The following is a 19,274-nucleotide window of genomic DNA, read 5'->3' on the forward strand; positions in this document are numbered from 1 at the left end:
GTTGCTCAGAGCCTCACTAAGTAGCTGAGGCTGGTTTGAACCTGCATGATCCTCCTATGTCAGCCTCCCAAGAACTGAGATTACAAGAGTGGGTCACCATTCCCGGCTTATTCTTTATTTTTTGAAACAGGGTCTCACTAAGTTGTGGAGGGCCTTACTAAGTAGCTGAGGCTGGGTACAAACCTGTGATCCTCCTGTCCCAGCCTCCCAAGTACTGGGATTACAGCAGGCATGCACCACCACACCCAGCTTTAAATGTCATTTTAAAATGGCTACCTTTGTGCCGGGCGTGGTGGCGCACGCTTGTAATCCCAGCATTCAGGGACCTGGAGGATCGCGGTTTGCGGACAGCCTCAGCTACTTAGTGAGGCCCTCTGCAACTCAGTGAGACCCGGATTCAAAATAAAGAATAAAAAATAGGGCCGGAGGTGTAGCTTGGAGGTGGAATGCCCCTGGGTTCCATCCCCAGACCCGCAAAATAAATAAATAAATAAATAAATAAATAAATAAATAAATAAATAAATAAGGCTACCTTTATGTACTATGAATTTTACCTCAAATTATTCTAAAAACTGCATATTAAAAAGTATAGCATACTCCTTTTTATACTAACAAAAGGTTTATAGATATATAGATAGTTGTATAGGTATAGGAATGGATATAGGAAATGACTTATATACATAAAAATTTTAGGAAATATGTACCAACCAACATGTAAACAATGGTGGGGGGGGGATTGAGAAGCATGGGTGTTTTGGAAGAAAGGCGCTTCAGTTAGGACTTTCCATTATTGTTTCAGGTCAGTATATATTTTTACATTTAGTTATTTTCTTAGATATTTTGCCAAATAAAATAACAGTTTTTTAAAAGTGACAGATTTTGCTTTGCAGAGTATGAAGTGTTAACACATTTATAGTAGATTGAGGGAGCAAAAATTTCAAGCTGCCAACAGCAAAACTGTTAACTGTGAAAAACAGAATGACTGAGCCTGCGGTGGTGGTTAGCTTGGCCAGCCTCAGCTACTTAGTGAGGCCTCTGCAACTTAGTGACGCGCTGTTTCAAAATAAAGAACACAGAATAGGGCTAGAGATACAGCTTGGAGGTAGAATGTCCCTGGCTTCAACCCCCAGTACTGCAAAATATATGTCTGTACACACACATACAGATGTTAATGGTAATTTAGACCAGAAATTGAATACTGTTAGGTATCATTGTATTTTTCAAATAATATCTATTGCTTTTATCTTTTATTTGAAATGGTTTTTGCCTGTTTATAGCTTTGTCTTTCTGTTATACCCATTACAGAGATTAGTTTTCACAGTTTTAGCATGCTTCATTGGCAAATCAAAAGGGCAGGCTCTTCTTTTTGCTAACAATATTTCTTTAGCATTTATTAAGATTTTTTGTTGTGAATTTTACTTTTAAAACTTAGGTGTTATAAAGTAGAAGCTCAATAAATTATGCATACTTTTAAAGCTGAATACATGAAGATTTTTAACTCAGAAGCTAATGATATGGAAAAGGTTTTGTTTATAGGTCCGTTGGCTAAATAGGCAAAGCTTTCAAATCTTTTATTCCTGTTACCTAAACAGTATTTTATTTCAGCATTTACTACTTGAAATAGGAAAGAATAGCAACAGTTGAAAGATACTATACAATGCTCATTTGGTTTAATTGCTAGAGAAAGTTATTATTCTATGATATAACTATTCTCTTCTTTTTTCCTGAGTTTTTAAGTAAATTCTAGGAGTAATGATTATGGTAATACTACCTGTATCTTGTGTGTTTTATTATGTGTTTGTGACCTACTATTTACTTTTATTATTTAGTTTTACTAAAAATCTTTCTGAGCCTTGGCCAGGCATGGTGGTTACATGCAGGAGGACTGCAGGTTGGTGGCCAGCTTCAGCTACTCAGTGAGGCCCTCCACCACTTAGTGAGACTCTTTAAATATCTGGAGGGCTGGAGGGTTAGCTCGGAGATAGAATGCCTGTGGGTTCAATCCCCAGAACTGCAAAAAATTTTTTAAAAATCTTTCTCAGACTTTACTTCTTGTCGAATTTTTAGAATTAGTAAATAATATAATAATTATATTATTATAAATTATAATTATGTAACAAATATTATAAAGAATAAATGAAACAGGGTATAAAAGTATGTTCTAACTATACTGTGCAAATGTTAGATATTTATTATTCATTCTGTCATATATCTATTGTGTAGCAAGACATCTTATGAGACACAGGGGATGTAACTGAAAAAGATTTGTCTTACCACATACACAATTTGTCATCTAGCAGACAGATACAAAACAAGTAATTAAATGTCAAGATTGAAGAGGGGTCATTCCCACTCATTTTGTAAGGTATTTCCAAAGTATATAGCTCCAACGAGAACCCTAACATCTTATTTTTTCTATTAGATAAAGAATTAATTTGTTGTCAGGTATTATACTTTTGTATACAAAATGACCCTTGTAACTGTATGGGGTGGGAATCTTGATATTTAATAACTGACTTTTGTGAAAACTAATGTTTTTTTAAAAATATCTATTTTAAAGAGAAATTTCCCCCAAAGAAATAACTTTACAGTATTGTTTCTTCAATTTTTGAGATAGTGGCTAACCTCCTTAAAAGTCAAAAGATCATAAATTTATGGAATTATCTGAGCATCAAACTGGCCAGATATCAATAAAAAGTTTTGATTAATCAGTCAACCATCCTGTCATGATTTCATCAGGCTGATATGCTTTCAGTAAACAATATAGAAAAATATTTATTCACTAGTATGTAATTAACGTTTGAGTAGCCATATTATAGTGAAGCAGTGGTACAAAGAATGTCAGAATAATTTAGATTCGAATTAAGACCAGATTTTTTTTCAGCACCTTTTCTTTCTCCCCAAATCTTATTTACTTTGACAAAATAATAATTGTTCATATTTTAATGGAACTTTTACATTTTCAAAGTTCTTTTATGTCCCTTATTTCCAAAATGACTAAGGATGATAATTAACATTCTAAAAGTACTAACTCACAATTAATAGATAGTATAGCCAGTAAGGCGTGGGAAACTGAATCCAATCAAAGTCTAGTCTAAAATATTTTACATAGTAAATGGTAGATGTGTAAATAATTTCTTTTTGAATTTAATATTAAATCTGTTTATAGCTAACATCCCTTCATATTTAATTTGGCTTAAGCAAACTTTATGTGTGGGTAACCTCTTCATTTTTTTACTTTCTAAGGTCTCTGTGTATAGAAGTCTTAACATTGAGCTGGTAGTGATGGTACACACCTATAATCCCAATATTGTGAGAGGCTGAGATAGGAGGATCTTAGGTTCTAGGCCAGCCTCAGCAACTTACACTCTCAGCAACCTAGCAAGACCTTGTTTAAAAATTTAAGATAAAATAGGGCTGGGCATATAGATCAGAAGTAGAATGCCCCTGAATTCAACCTCCAGCACCAAAAAAAAAAAAAGAAAAGAAAGGAAAAAGAAGTTCTTAACATTAAATTTGTTATATAGCAGCCTACTCTGTTTCTACCTGTCTTCTGATCTTTCTTTATAGAATTTTTTTTTTTTTTTTTTTTTTTTTGGTGGTACTGGGGTTCCTGGAAGCCCTTCTACCTCTGGGCTACACTCCCAGACCTATTTTTACATTTTTATTTGGAAACAGGGTCTCCTAAGCCAGCGTGCGCGGCTGGCTTCGAACCTGCACGATCCTCCTGTCTCTGCCTCCCAAGCGCGGGGATTACAAGCGTGCGCCACCACGCCCGGCCTCTTTATAGAATATTTTTTAAATTAAAATTTTTGCAACAACCACTTTATCCAAATGCTAATATAGTCACATCTAGAAATAAACTAAGAATAAATATATCCTTTAAAACTTATTTATGTGAGACTACAGTTTTAGGGGTTTTGTTTTGTTTTTGTTAATGAGGATTGAACCCAGGGGCATTCTATTTCTGAGCTACACACCCAGCCCTATTTTATTTTGAAACAGGATCTTGCTATGTTGCTGATAGTCTAACTACCCTTAATAGGATTACACATGTACACCACCATGCCCAACTGTTAGACTACAGTTCTTGAATGCTTAGATTAATTTATTGAATTTTACTATATGTTTATCATAAATGACTTAGAAACCATTAGATTTTAGCCTCTTCTGCCTTGTTCTATTACACAACCTTTACTTTCATGATCCTTCTTTTTCAACCTACTTTGTTGGGCTTGACCATTATCATATGCTCATACTTAAGAGATGTACCACTAAACCAAATCTCCATCCTTTGGTGCATGGCCCTTCTCATGCCTGGCCTGTACCCCATTCCTGTCCTCCCTGCATTATTTCCTTCAGTCCTGATTCCTTGCCAGTAACTATGTCACATTTTCTGTTTTCAGTCTAGTGCTGAAATCAGCCTTTAAAAAAATCAACTATTAGGATACACTAATAACAAACTATACTTAATTTGTAATATCTCATCCAGAATCATCATTAGGAAAATCTGGTATGATTGTAAAACATTTTAGATTGGGATAATGTAAAAGATTGGACCAAGTTTGCCCTTTTTCTCATGTAAAAGGTATAGGGGGAAAATTAGCATATTTAGATAGTATAGCTTTTTATATATGTGTATATGGGCAAAAATTCTGGTTTTAATTTTCCCTTCTCAGTTTTTTTCCAGTATTTTCTCTAAGTGTAACTCCAATTAAAATTCAGTGAACACAAATACAAGTTGTAATAAGAATCCAATGCCGTACCTCGCCGGTCTGTAATGTTCATTACCCATTGTTAGCTAGTGGCATCTTCACATTCATTTATTTGTTAATGGACCAGGTAACCTAATTAGATCAACAGTCATGCTACCAACTGTTAAGCCAAAATATAGAAATTGATGTTCCATTCATCAGTTTCAAATGAATAAGGTGAGAATTTGTATATATTTAATTTTATTTACATGCATAAGAATATTTTGAATTTTAATTGACATAGACTTATTATTTTATACTGATTAATCAATTTAAAACAGGTTTTAGCAGTTTTATCACATATAACATTTTGTTTCATAAAATAGTTTGTGATAAATATTTATGTAGTATTTAAGAGAAGACAGTTGTGGTTTTTCGAATTTTATCATTGAGGTGATTCTGTAAAATATGCCAATTTTCCTTTTATAATTGAAAATGAATAGTGTAGCTATGTTGGTGGTGTTGTTGGTATAAATACTGTGGTTAAGAGTTGAGAGCAGTATAATTCCAGTACATGGGTGGCTAAGATAGGAAGAGCACAAGTTCTAGACTAACATCAGCAATTTAGACCGTGTTTCAAAATAAAGAATAAAATAGGACTAGAAGTGTAACTCAGAGGTAGAATGCCCCTGGGTTCCATCCCCAGTACTACAATAAAAGAAAAAGAAATAAGGCCTCCTACTAACTTTATTTCAGTTATTTTATTTCACCTTCTTTAAAGGTTTTTGTTTTGTTGGTCTGGACATAAAATTACTGTAGTCCTCACCAAAATTTAATTATCTATTCCCCCATTCCAGGCCATGTACCATGATCTGGGGTTATGTAGAAAAAGACAACCTCTGCCTTGGAGAAATTCTCAATCTGGTAGAGATAGTAAAAAGTATAACAAAAATTATAATTCAGAGTGCTATGAAAGATACCTGTATCTGAATATACACATGTTTATATGGCTTTGGAAGTACAGAAATTGGAAACTTGGCTTCTTGTGTTGTTGATGTTGTTGTTACAAGCCTATTGTACTGAGTTCACACTTAAAGATAATCATCCAGGCAAAGACGAGGAAAGGCTTTCCAGATAGAGATAGTAGTATATAGTAGCCATTCTTGATTGCCCTTTTTATTAGATCTAGATAATTATATACTGGTTTTCTCATCTGGTTCACACTAATGTGAAAGCAAGGATATGACAGACTTGATCTTTCTTTAGTAGTGTTTTGTTATGGTTAAAGAATATTACTTAGTATTTTGGAAGAGCAGTGACAGTTGAAAATCAGTAGAGTCACAGTTACCATACTGTAAAAGAACACATATATTATTTTTTATATTGACATATATATTCTTTTATTGTATAAATTATTTGTTTTTATTTAATTATATTATAAAAAATTAATGAGAGAAACTTGTAGACATCAGTGTCAAAGTCAAGATGACAAGGCCAGGAGTGGGGGACCTGGGTAATTGGATTTTTCATAATATGCTTTCTAGGCAGAGTTAAGTTATATAACATGCTTTCTTATCAGTACCATTAATAATGAGCTATAATTAGCAGTGTTGATACCAGGAGTTGCAATATTCCATAGCTATGAGTTCTGTTAAATAATAGCCTATCTTTTCTGGGATTGTCTGTCTGCTTTGGTACTGAGGATTGAACCCAGAGATATTGTACCTCCAAGCTACACCCCCAGCCCCTATTATTTTTTATTTTGAAACAGAGTCTCACAAAGTTGTTTAGTTTGGCCTTGAACCTCTAATCAATCTGTCAGCTTCCCAAGTACTGGGATTCAGAGCCATGTACCACTACTCTCACCTACAGTTTACCTTTCTAAAATAAAACTCTTTTTTAAGTTTTACCTTTTGTAGTTTGCTCACTGTTTACCCATTTGTCTTTTTTTTTTTTTTTTTTTTTTTTTTTTTGGTGGTACTAGGGGTGGAACCCAGAGGCTTTCTATCTCCAGGCTATGCTTCCAGACCTATTTTATATTTTATTTGGAAACAGGGTCTCACTAAGTAGCCGAGGCTGGCTTCAAACCTGTGTGATCCTCAGCCTCCCAAGCGCAGGGATTACAAGCGTGTGTCATCACGCCCGGCTTACCCATTTTTCTTAAATACATTCTAAATATAATGGTATCCTTTTATTAATGGCTTAGGGTTATTATAAGCATCAAGTTTTGTTGTTGTTGCTTTTATTGTTATTGTTAAAGTTGTTTTGCAGTACTGGGGATGGAACCCAGGGCCTTCTACCTCTGAGCTATACCTCCAGCCCTATTTTTTATTCTTTATTTTGAAACAGGGTCTCACTGAGTTGCAAAGGACCTCAGTAAGTAGCTGAGGCTGTCTGTGAACCTGCAATCCTACTTCAGCCTCTCAAAAGCTGGGATTACAAGCATGTGCCACCATGCCTGGTTTATGAGCATCAGTTTGATTCTGGGCTTTACTGTAGTATTGCAGTTAGTTATTTTTGGTTTGTGAGAAACCAGTTGATGAACAGACTTGCGTTTAGATTGCTTAACTCTTATTATTTTGATTATTGTATTTTGGCACTGGTCACTAAAGGCGCCCTAAGGAGCCTAACAGGCTAAATTATTTTACATTGAGCTTTTCTGATTAAGAGGATAAAAAATTACATTCCTGAGCTATTCTGTACACCTGTTTGCTATATATCATTTACTTCAGGATGAATTCTAAATAGTTAAAATTAATGGAAGTCTAAATGAGTAGAGATATTTGTAAAGTAAGAATTGTTAATGATACCAATATATTCTCTTTTCTTTTTTTTTTTTTTTTTTTTTTTTTTGGTGGTACTGGGGTTTCTGGAAACCCTCTACCTCCGGGCTAAACTCCCAGACCTATTTTATATTTCTATTTGGAAACAGGGTCTCTTAAGCCAGCAAGGCTGGCTTCAAACCTGCGTGATCCTGTGTATGTATGTATGTATGTATAGTGTGTGTGTGTGTGTGTGTGTGTGTGTGTGTGTGTGTGTGTGTGTGTTTTACTGGGGTTCCTGGAACCCTTCTGCCTCCAAGCTACACTCCCAGACCTATTTTATACTTTTTATTTGGAAACAGGATCTCTTTAGCCAATGCGACTGGCTTCAAACCTGCGTGATCCTCCTGTCTTTGCCTCCCAAGCACGGGGATTATAAACTTGTGCCACCATGCCCGGCTAATGATACCAACTTTTAAAATTAATATTATTTCTGTATTTTTTGTTCTGTTCCACTGGTCTGTATGCCTGTTGTTGTGCCTGTTTTTACTACTATTGCTGATCATATATATATATATATGTATGTATGTATAGTGTGTGTGTGTGTGTGTGTGTGTGTGTGTGTGTGTGTGTGTGTTAGTTACTGGGGTTCCTGGAAACCCTTCTGCCTCCGAGCTACACTCCCAGACCTATTTTATACTTTTTATTTGGAAACAGGATCTCTTCAGCCAACGCGACTAGCTTCAAACCTGTGCGATCCTCCTGTCTCCGCCTCTGAAGCGCGGGGATTACAAGCGTGCGCCACCACGCCTGGCGCTATAGTATAATTTGAAGTCAGAGAATGTAATGACTCCTGCATGGTTCTTATTGCTGAGGATTGCTTTGGCTATTCTGGTTCTTTTCATAAAATCAGTCATAAAATTATGACTGATTTTTCTAGGTCTATGGAGAATGTCATTGGTATTTTGATAGGAATTGCATTGAATCTGTAGATCATTTTTGGCACAGTGGCCATTTGGATTATATTTATTTTGCCTGTACATGACCAAGGGAGCTCTTTAATCTTCTAAGGTCTTCAATTTCTTTAATGTTTTATAGTTTTCATTGTAGAGGTCTTTTATGTCTTTGGTTTGGTTTATTCCTAGGTATTTTATTGGTTTTAAGATTATAGTGAATGGAATTGTTTTCTTTATTTCTTTCATTGTGGATTAATTGTTAGCATATAAAACAGCAACTGATTTTTTTAGATTGATTTTGTATCCTGAAACTTTGCTGAATTGGTTAATCAGCTCCAGTAGTCTTTTGTTTGAGTTCTTTGGAAACTCTAGATAATGGATCATGTCATCTGCAAATAAGGATAATTTTAATTCCTCTCTTCCTATTTGAATTCCTTTGATTTCCTTCTCTTTTCTTATTGCTGTGGCAAGAGTCTTGAGAAGAGCCAGGCATGGTGGTGCACACTTGTAATCCCAGCATTCCGGAGACTGAGACCAGAGGATCGTGGTTCACGGACAGCTTCAGCTACTTAGTGAGGCCCTCCGCAATTTAGTGAGACCATCTTTCAAATTAAAGAATAAAAACTAGGGCAGAGGGTGTAGCTCGATAGTCAAATGTCCCTGGGTTCTATTTTTTAAAAAAAAAAAAAAGAGTCTCGAGGATTATATTGAAAAGGAGTGGTGATAGTGGGCATCCTTGTCTTGTTCCTGATTTTAGAGGAAATTCTTGCCATTTTTCCCCATTCATTATGATGTTGGCTTTGGGTTTATTGCATATTGCTTTAATGATATTGAAATACGTTCCTTCTTTTCCAATTTTCTGCAGTGTTTTTAACATGAATGGGTATTGGATTTTGTCAAATGCTTTTTCAGCATCAGAAACAAACCCACACACCTATAGTCAATTAATCTTTGACAAAAGAGCCAAACTTATATGCAGAGAAAAGATAACCTCTTCAACAAATGGTGCTGGAAGAACTGGCTATCCATTTGTAGAAGGATGAAACTAAATTCTTACGTCTCACCATGCACAGGCATCAACTCGAGATGGATCAATGACTTAGAAGTTAGACCAGAAACTCTGAAGTTATTAGAGGAGGGCATAGGCTCAACACTCCAACATATAGGCATAGGAAGTAACTTTCTAAACAAGACCTTTAAAGCACAGGGAATTAAGCAAGAATTAATAAGTGGGATGGCATCAAACTAAAAAGTTTCTTTTCATCAAAGGAATCCGTCAAGAACTAAAGAGAAAGCCTACAGAATGGGAAAAGATCTTTACCAGCCACCACTTGGATAGAGAACTAATATCTAGAGTATACAAAGAGCTCAAAACACTCTACACGAGCAAAACAAACAACTTAAAGAAATGGGCAACTGAACTGAATAGACACTTCACAAAAGAAGAGATACAAATGGCCAATAGATACATGAAAAGATGTTCAACATCATTAGCCATCAGGGAGATGCAAATCAAAACTATGTTGAGATTCCATCTAACCCCAGTAAGAATAGCAAGCATAAATCAAATAACAAATGCTGGCAAGGATGTGGGGGAAGAGGAAGAACTCATTTACACTGTTGGTGGGAGTGCAAACTAGTTCAGCCACTATGGAGATGTGTTGGAGATTCCTTAGAAAACTGGGAATGGATCCACCATATGATCTGGCTATACCTGGGTATCTATCCAAAGGGGTTGAAATCAGAGAACTACAGTAACATATGCATACCTATGTTCATAGCTGCACAATTCATAATAGCCAAAACATGGAACCAACCCAGGTCCCCATCAACAGATGAATGGATTGCAAAATTATGGGAAATACACACAATGGAATTCTATTCAGCTATAAAGAACAAAATCATGTCATTCACAAGAAGATGGAAAGATCTGGAGAACATTATGTCAAGTGAGATGAGCCAAGCACAGAAAGAGAAGGGACATATGTTTTCTCTAATAGGCCCAAACTAGGGACTATTAGGAATACCAGAGGGACTCCAGATAATGGAGGAGAAACCTCAGCAAAGCTGAAATGGAAGGGTCAGAGATGGAGAAGGCTGAGGTTGATTAATGGAGTAGCTACGTCTGAATATGTGTAAAAGTATGAACGAAGGGGGGGACGGAAGTTGGGGGTGGGAGAGGGCACCAAGAACAGTCGGAATGTATGCCATTTTCAGTATGATCCACATAAAAATTTAAAACATAAATAATAAAATATTAAATAAAAATTAAAAAATTCACACTACTTCTAACCCTTATATATTGGTAATAAAAACTGATTTATGTTTTTAATACTGGGGTGATCCAAAGTAATTAGTTGGTCATTCTCAATTTGGAGAATTGAGAATTTTACATAAAATTTACAGATTAATGCTGCTGAAACACTCATTATGTTGTAAGGAGTTAAACAAATTACCACAAACTTTTCATATTTAAATTTAGATCTGTACAAATTGCCTGGGTCAAAAGCAACTAAACTCTTTCCAAAAGCAACTAAACCCTACTTTTCAAAGTTATGATGCCCAACACAAAGTTTGCAGTGAATTTTAGGTACCTATGATTTTTTAATGTAATATCTCCTATGAAACACGCGCGCGCGCGCGTGTGTGTGTGTGTGTGTGTGTGTAACACAACCCAGGCCTATATATATATTTTTTCTTCAGTGCTGGGAGTTGAACCCAATGTCATTCTATGACTAAATTACACCCTAGCCCTATTTTTTATTTCTTAATTTCTTAGTGATCTCACTAAGTTGCACAGGGCCTCACTAAGTACCTGAGGCTGGCCGCAAACTAACCATCCTCCTGTCTCTCTGCCTCCCAAGTACTGGGATTAAAATCCTGTGCCACCACATCTGGCTATTTTTAATTTTTGAAACAGGGTCTCACTAGGTTGCTGAGGGCCTTACTAAGCTGCTAAGGCTGTCCTAGTAGCTGGGACCATCCTGTTCAGTGTACAACATGCCCAGCTGGAGCCCTTCTTAGTTTATCAGAAACTGTAAACTCATTTTCAGAATGGATTTTTTATTTTCAAAATAATGGAATATAAAAATTCATCCTGCCAGGAGTGGTGGTGCACACTTGTAATCCCAGCATTCGGGAGGCAGAGACCAGAGGATCGCTGTTCGCAGGCAGCCAAGGCCCTATGATTCTCAGTGAGACTCTGTTTCAAAAATTCAAAAGACTAAAAAATAGAGCTGGGGGTATAGCTTGGAGGTAGAATACCCCTGGGTCCCAAACCTGGTACTGCAAAAAGAAATAATAATAATAATAATAATAATAATAATAATAATAATAATAATGTAAATAAAAAATAAAAATTAGCCAGGCATGGTGGCGTATGCTTGTAAATCCCCGCACTTGGGAGGCGGAGACAGGAGGATCGCATAGGTTCAAAGCCAGCCTCGCTGGCTTAAGAGACCCTGTTTCCAAGTAAAAATATAGAAATAGGTCTGGGAGTGTAGCCCGGAGGTAGAAGGGTTTCCAGGAGCCTCAGTACCACCAAAAAAATGAAAAAAATAAAAATTCACTGGGTATGGTAGTGCATACTTGTAATTCCAGCATTCAGAAGGTTGAGACTGGAGGATAGAGGTTCGTGATCAGCCTTAGCTACTTATTGAGGCCCTCCGCAACTTAGTTAGACCTGTTTCAATAATAAAGAATAAAAAATAAAGCTGGGGGTGTAGCTCGAAGGTAGAATGCCCCTGGGTTCTATCCCCAGACCCGCAAAAAAATAAATAATTAAATAAAAATTCATCCTGACTCTCTTGACGTGTGTATGTGTGTTGTACTGAAGATTAAACCCCAGGGCATTCTACCATTGAACTATACCCTGGCTCTTTTTAAAAAATATTTTGTTTATAAATAATCCCACTACATTTCTTAGAGTCTTGCTTTTTGCTGAGGCTGTCCTCAAACCTGCCATCTTCCTTTCTCAGCCTCCCAAGTACTGGGATTATGGGTGTGTACTATCACACTCAGTTGAAACTTCCAGGTTTTTGTTTTTGTTTTTGTTTTTGTTTTGTCTAGTCTGGGGATGGAACCCAGGGGCATTCGACCTCTGAGCTATACCCCCTGCCCTATTGGTTATTCTTTATTTTGAAACAGGGTCTCACTATGTTGTGGAAGGCCTCACTAAGTAGCCGAGGCTGTCCAGGAACCGCGATCCTCCGGTCTCAGCCTCCCAAATGCTGCAATTACAAGCATGTGCCACCACGCCCAGCTCTCCAGGTGGTTTTTTTTTTTTTTTTTTTAACCAAAAGAACATGTAACATGCAAAATAAAAATACTTGAGTAGGTAACCTATAATATATAAGGAGTTCCAAGGCAAATGGTAACATTAAAACTTTGGAATGTGCAAGTCGCAGTTTTCGCATAAATGCTAAAATAAAAAATTGATGTGCACTGATTAGATATATTTAAGCAGCATATTTTCTTTATTCCTTAATGTTCTGTCAAAGATGTCAAATTTTCCCATCTTAATCCTCACTTGTTTTAAACAAAAAAATGTTTTGTCTAATGCTGGTAAGGTATGTAAGTTGTTTCTTCCGCAGAGCGAAGTCACCCTGCTGAGAAATGAAGTGGCACAGCTGAAACAGCTTCTTCTGGCTCATAAAGATTGCCCTGTAACCGCCATGCAGAAGAAATCTGGCTATCACAGTGAGTAATGTTCCATTACCTACAGCCTTAGGCTACATCAGTGAAACACTGCCGGAGCGAGCAGAGCTAACATTTAAAAAATAAAGACTGCAGTCTAATATTAAAGATTAAGGATCAGAATGTCTGCAAAGTTATTATACAATACAGTGGGGGTATAGTTTTTAGAATCTAGACAGTTTTTGAGTTTTCCTATTTCTGTTTTCTTTTTTATGGGCATTACTTGTAGATCAATACAATAGAGTGGGGTATCATTTTTAGAATCTAGAGAGTGTTTGTTTGTTTGTTTGTTTTGTGGGTCTGGGGATGGAACCCAGGGGCATTTGACCTCCAAGCTACATCCCCTGTGCTATTTTTTATTCTTATTTTGAAACAGGGTCTCACTAAGTTGCTCTAGAGAGCCTCACTAAGTAGCTGAGGCTGTCTGCGAACCACGATCCTCCAGTCTCAGCCTCCCTAATGCTGGGATTACAAGCATGCGCCACCACACCCAGCTTTCTAGAGAGTTTTTGAGTTTTCCTATTTCTGTCTTTTTTCTTGATATTACCTGTAGATCAACAAAATGGGTTAAATTTTTAATTATACTTTCAAATACCAATAATATTTTATCTTCACAGGATAATACTGTCTTAGATTGATAGTATAAAACACTCTTTCCAATCCCCTATTCAGTAATGATGAGATTTAGTTTATTATCAGCTGTTTTCACTTAATATATAATAGCCATATATAATATCAGATCCTATTATTCTTAAATAATGTCAGCATTGTACAATGCTTTTACTGTTGTGAACCTTCATATGAAGCCATCTTGTTAGTCATAAGAATACTAAAACTGAACAGTAAGTCATCTGATTGTAAATATACTTGTTTTCCCCAAAAACTAGATTCTTCTGTTTTCAGCATTTTAGAGGTTAATTGTGCTCTTTCCTTTCTGTACTGACCTCTTTTTTCATAAGATGTACAATGTTGGAACCAGCTGTTACTCTTCAGAAAATGGCCAATTCTGTCCATTGCACACAAATTTGTAACAAATAACAGAGTTGGAAATGCATTAGGCAACATTCGTAATATATAACCCACAGCTTTCATTTTTATGATTTAGAGATATTTCTGGATATTTGTAAATGTGAAGATTGTTTCAACCATATGTATCCACTTCATTTTAATTTGCCAGTGTCAGTAATTCAAAAGAACAAAACATTTTGTATTGAGTGCAAACAGTTCCTCAGGTGCTCACAATAAAACTTAATGGCTACCATCTTTACTTGTAGTCATTGTAAGCAGTTTCATCAGAATAGGCAATATTTTTTAATTTAAAAGATTCAGTAGATTTAGCAACTCTCAATTGCCATATATATTTAGAACACTGATTTTTGTCAGTTTTGAGCATATAAATCTCAGTTATTTGATATCTAGTCATTTTGACAGGATGGTGAAACACATTGTTGAGTAAATTGGAACCATATAGAAATATGTTTGGGTTTATATTAACAATGATTGCTGCAGGGATGAGACCATTATGGTTCCCATCTGACTTAACAACATAATTTCTTATATAAGTTACTGAGTTCAGCATTATGCATACATGATTTTAAACAAGAATGCTCTCTTGAATTTTGTTAGTTTACATGGAAATATACAAATGATCCTATAAAATTAGAAGGAAATTAATTCTTGTCTCAAATTGCATTTAATTCCAAATTGCCTACATTTTTTAATCTTTGGCAATTTATTGGATGATTCCAACAAATGCAAGTCAGTTACTCATTTTAGTAATTTATAAAGATATTTCAAGCATATAGATAATGTGGATTTATCTACAACTAAATAAAACAACAAAATCTAGATTAATAAATTTTTAGTGAATTTTTTGTACTAGATTGTGAGACTGAAAGAAATGAATAAGACATTGTCATTGTCACTGGAAATATTCCTACCTTTGTTCCTATCTAGTCATTTAGGTCATTTACTTAATTAAAGTTAAGGATAGGTCTATCATGAAATTAATTCTCTTCAGCTCTTGGGAAATAAATGGAATTTTTAGAAATGTTAAAGTAATTTCTATTTTCAAATTTAAAATCTTAGCTGAGTGGTAGCACAGGCTTGTAATCCCAGTAGTTGAAAGGCTGAGATAAAAGGATTGCAGGTTCAAAGCCAGTCTCAGCAGTTTAGCAAGGCTCTAAGCAAACTAATGAGACCCTCTTTCCAAATAAGGAATAAAATTGGGCTGGGGTGAAGTTCAGAGGTAGGTCCCAGAACCAAAAAAATAAAACAATTGAAATCTTCAAAATAAATCTGACTTCTGTTGATTAATAGTTACATCTTGGGAGAAATTGCAGATTTCAACTCTGTCATGTTCTACCACTGTGGTTATTAAAGGCAGTAGCTGAAATACTAGCTAAACCTTTTCAAAACATTTGTGAAAGAAAAATAAGCTTTCATAGAAATTAAGTAATATAAAATCTTGCGGATAGAGGTGACAGTGCTAAGTCACAGTTATGTCTGAGTTTTAATGCTGTCCTACCCATTTAAACACGGAAGTCAGATTCTCCTACATCCTGGAAAACCCTTCAGTCACGAGAAAACAACGAAATGTGTTACCCTGATAATTCAGTACATAAAAACTGAATGAGAATAATAATAATGTTTGTGTGTGTGTGTGGTACTGGGGATGGAACCCAGAGGCATTCTACCTCCAAGCTATACCCTTAGCCCTATTTTATTCCTTTTTCTTGAATCAGCGTCTCACTAAGTTTTAGAGGGCCTAAGTTGCTGAGGCTGGCTGTGAATCTGTAATACTCCTTTCTCAGCTTCCCAAGCACTGGTATTCTAAGCATGCATCACCACACTGGTATAATAATACATTTTTAATATTTGGTCTTATGAATGATAAAACACAAAAGTGATCTTATTGTCATGAATTCATATTCTCTAGATTTGGACATATATAATTAGAATTGTATTGTCTCTATAGTAATAAATGGGAAGGAAAATATCTTAAGCCCTAATTGAGTATTAGTAATTTCTTTCATATATAAACATAGGTAGAGAACTTTATATAGAATTGAATTGTCAAACATTTTATTCCTTTTAGCTTAAGTAGAGCTGAAAATGGCTCTTTTCACCCCTCATGATTTCTTGTATCTTTCTAGTGCTTGTGATTATACTGGTAATTTTCTCCCCTCACCTTCTAGAACTGGACATAGGTACAGATATATCACATTGCAAAGGTATTTTATATATACATTTTATAATTGCATAATTTGTAAGTGACTACTGATTCTTTATACTGCCTAAAGACTTGTTTTACCTAGTTCTGAAAGTCTGTAGATAAGCACTTCTTCGTTATAATTTGTTTCCTTTTGAGTTATTGCCTCCAGTATATATTTACATTTCCTTACACCACTCAACACCAGTCAGTCTCTTTCTTTTTGAAAACTGCTGTATCCCTAGAACTTAACATTCAGAGAAAGGTCAGCTTGTTGTTTTGTTGAAGAATAGTGGCGAAATAAACAAAAAGGGCTTTTTTGTATTTTCCCCAGTTCAGCTATCACTGCCAGTATTTCTTTTCTTTGAACATGTAACAGTTGACTTCTTAAATAACTAAATTATAAATATTTTGTAACATTTGTTCTTGCTTAATCAGAAAAATATTCTTTAGCTTTATGTAATTTTTAAAAGATTACTAATTGTAATTTTATTATATTTAGAGATCAAGTTTGATACAAGGTATAGTCATATTTATAACACATTATGAAATTAGATTTTATCTCATTAATAAATTTTAAAATCAGCTTTCCAAAAATGTATGGATTTGAGGCTGATTTGTCAGAGTTCTGCAAGAAAAAGTGAGTTTTATTTAAGTTTAAATTGTGCTTGCCAAATATCCTCCCCATCGTCTTCTGTATTATAAATCATGAGATAAGTCTTGCGTTATAAGGTCCACAGTCTTTTTACTAATTGACTTTCAGAATGGATATCCAGGCCATTGGTGAGCTAGCCAGTCTACATTCTCAGATATAACAGAAAGTACATATATTGTCACCTTTACACACTAAATAAAAATTATTTTGATTCCAGCTGGAAAAAGTCATTTACAAAAGAGTAGTTCTAGTGTGATACTGCTTATATAGTATTTAAAAATAAAGTGTTACCAGGCGTGGTGGCACACGCTTATAATCCTCGCACTTGGGAGGCAGAGACAGGAGGATCGCACAGGTTCAAAGCCAGCTGTGCTGGCTTAGGAGACCCTGTTTCCAAATAAAAATATAAAATAGGTCTGGGAGTGTAGCCCAGCGGTAGAAGGGCTTCCAGGAACCCCAGTACCACCTAAATAAAGAAACAAACAAACAGTTATATCATTTAGGCGTACATACCAATATAGTAAATCTACAAAGAAAACAAGGGACTGGTTGAAATGTCTGAATGGTGATTATCCGTGGCAAAGAGAAACGCATTCAAGAAGCAGCAGTGTCATTGGCAGTGTTCCGTCTCAACTTGAGGGTTGGGTTCACAAGTGTTCATATCATTGTTATGATTTATAATTTATAATTTTACTAAATGAAACTACTGGATATTTTTCAGCTAAAATAAGAAATATATAAGAGATTTGTTGAGGCCTAAATATTGGTAGATTTATTTTGATAAATATTTAGAATGCCCTTTCCTCGGTATCTTTTCAATTGCAGTATAACAGCTGGTGGCATTTAGACTCCTAAATATTGCTTCTCCTCATGTGTATGCATTATTAGAATCAGGTGTTATCATCCATGGCTTTAGATGGAATGTCATCTAGAATATAGTTCTGGAAAATGCAGAGGGAAGCATTTGAAAATAGAATTTGTGTGCAAGATTCATTTTGTCCGTGCATGTGGTTATACTGTTTTGTTTTTTTTTATCTTCTAGTAAGAATAGCATGTAGGCAGACTGGTTTTGTTAAGTATATTGCTTGATAAGTGTTTTATTATATGTACAAGAGGCTATCTCCCAAACTCCTACCTCATTTTCTTTAACACTATGTAGCAAATCCTCCTTCAGCTCTATTCTATGAGGCAAGGGGCACCCAGATATTCCCATATGCATGGTTGTTCCTTCGTTTGGCCTGTTGCAGGTAAAATTGCCTACTTCATGACTTATAGCCACCTTTTCAGTTACTCATTTTGTCATACGTGTCTAAATCAGTTTTGTAAAATACCTTCTGACTTTTTACTCTGTATATTGACTTCTGTATAATCAATTACTTTAAGAAAAAATGATTAATTTTTCTTTTTTCCACTCAGCTGCTGATAAAGATGATAGTTCAGAAGATCTTTCGGTGCCAAGTAGTCCACATACAGAAGCTATACAGCATAGTTCTGTCAGCACATCCAATGGAGTCAGTTCAACCTCAAAGGCCGAAGCTGTAGCCACTTCAGTCCTCACCCAGATGGCGGACCAGAGTACGGAGCCTGCGCTTTCACAGATTGTCATGGCTCCTTCCTCCCAGTCACAGCCCTCAGGAAGTTGATTAAAACCTGCAGTACAGCAATTTTAGATACGAATTAGTGACTTCAAAGGGAAATCAAGGAAAGACTAGTTTCCATTTATGCGAAATCTGTGGTTGTAAATTTTTTTTTTTTTTACTTGAAATTAAATTTGGCTCTAAAGTTGGTATAGCAGCAGTTGATGATCAGACTGAACAACAGTTTTTAGTCTCTGGAAAAGACTGATTTTGCTTTTTTTATAAATATTGTTAGATTTATTAATTTTTCTGTGCTTAATGTGTAAATTGTATTATAATTCATTGTGGTTTATTTCACTTTTAATTTGGTGGTGTTTTAATAAATGGGGGTGTTACTGAATCTTTCTTCCCACTTCCATTTCTTTTGCCCATCCCTTAACCCTCAACTGCGATGGTAGTCTTATCATTTATACCAAAGTTCTGCATAGTCACTATTGACTTTGTAATGTGAACAAAGTCGTAAAGCACTAAGCAAGAGAAAGGTAGAAATTTGCTTTTAATCTTTTTGCCTTTTATTTTGCACATTATGCAAAAGGAGGGATATTAGAGAACACTTTTTTTTAAGTGAGTGAAAACATGGTAAAAGTCATACAGTGCTTTTATGCACATTCTTAAACTAAATCAAGGTCATTAATACTGTATTTTCATTTTTAAGATTTTAAGT

The 19,274-nt window shown here is 35.4% G+C and overlaps 1 protein-coding gene across 3 annotated transcripts in view; it reads left to right on the top strand.

The window, feature by feature from the left end:
* ATF2 (activating transcription factor 2) overlaps positions 1–18,639 on the top strand; it is a gene marked incomplete at its 5' end in the record, with an annotated part of 70,482 nt that extends 51,843 nt beyond the window's left edge. For 2 of the 3 annotated variants that reach the window (XM_080720075.1, XM_080720076.1), the window contains 2 exons: positions 13,005–13,110; positions 18,390–18,639. In XM_080720075.1, coding sequence (XP_080576201.1) covers positions 13,005–13,110; positions 18,390–18,616 — 333 coding nt within the window. In that variant the 3' untranslated portion in view covers positions 18,617–18,639. Of the gene's footprint in view, positions 1–13,004; positions 13,111–16,304; positions 16,341–18,389 lie in introns of all 3 variants that reach the window. The other variant, XM_080720074.1, reaches the window with a different exon arrangement.
* Between the last annotated feature and the right edge of the window lie 635 nt (positions 18,640–19,274).

Source organism: Muscardinus avellanarius, assembly GCF_963383645.1.
Source record: "Muscardinus avellanarius genome assembly, chromosome: 2".
Lineage (NCBI taxonomy): Eukaryota > Metazoa > Chordata > Mammalia > Rodentia > Gliridae > Muscardinus > Muscardinus avellanarius.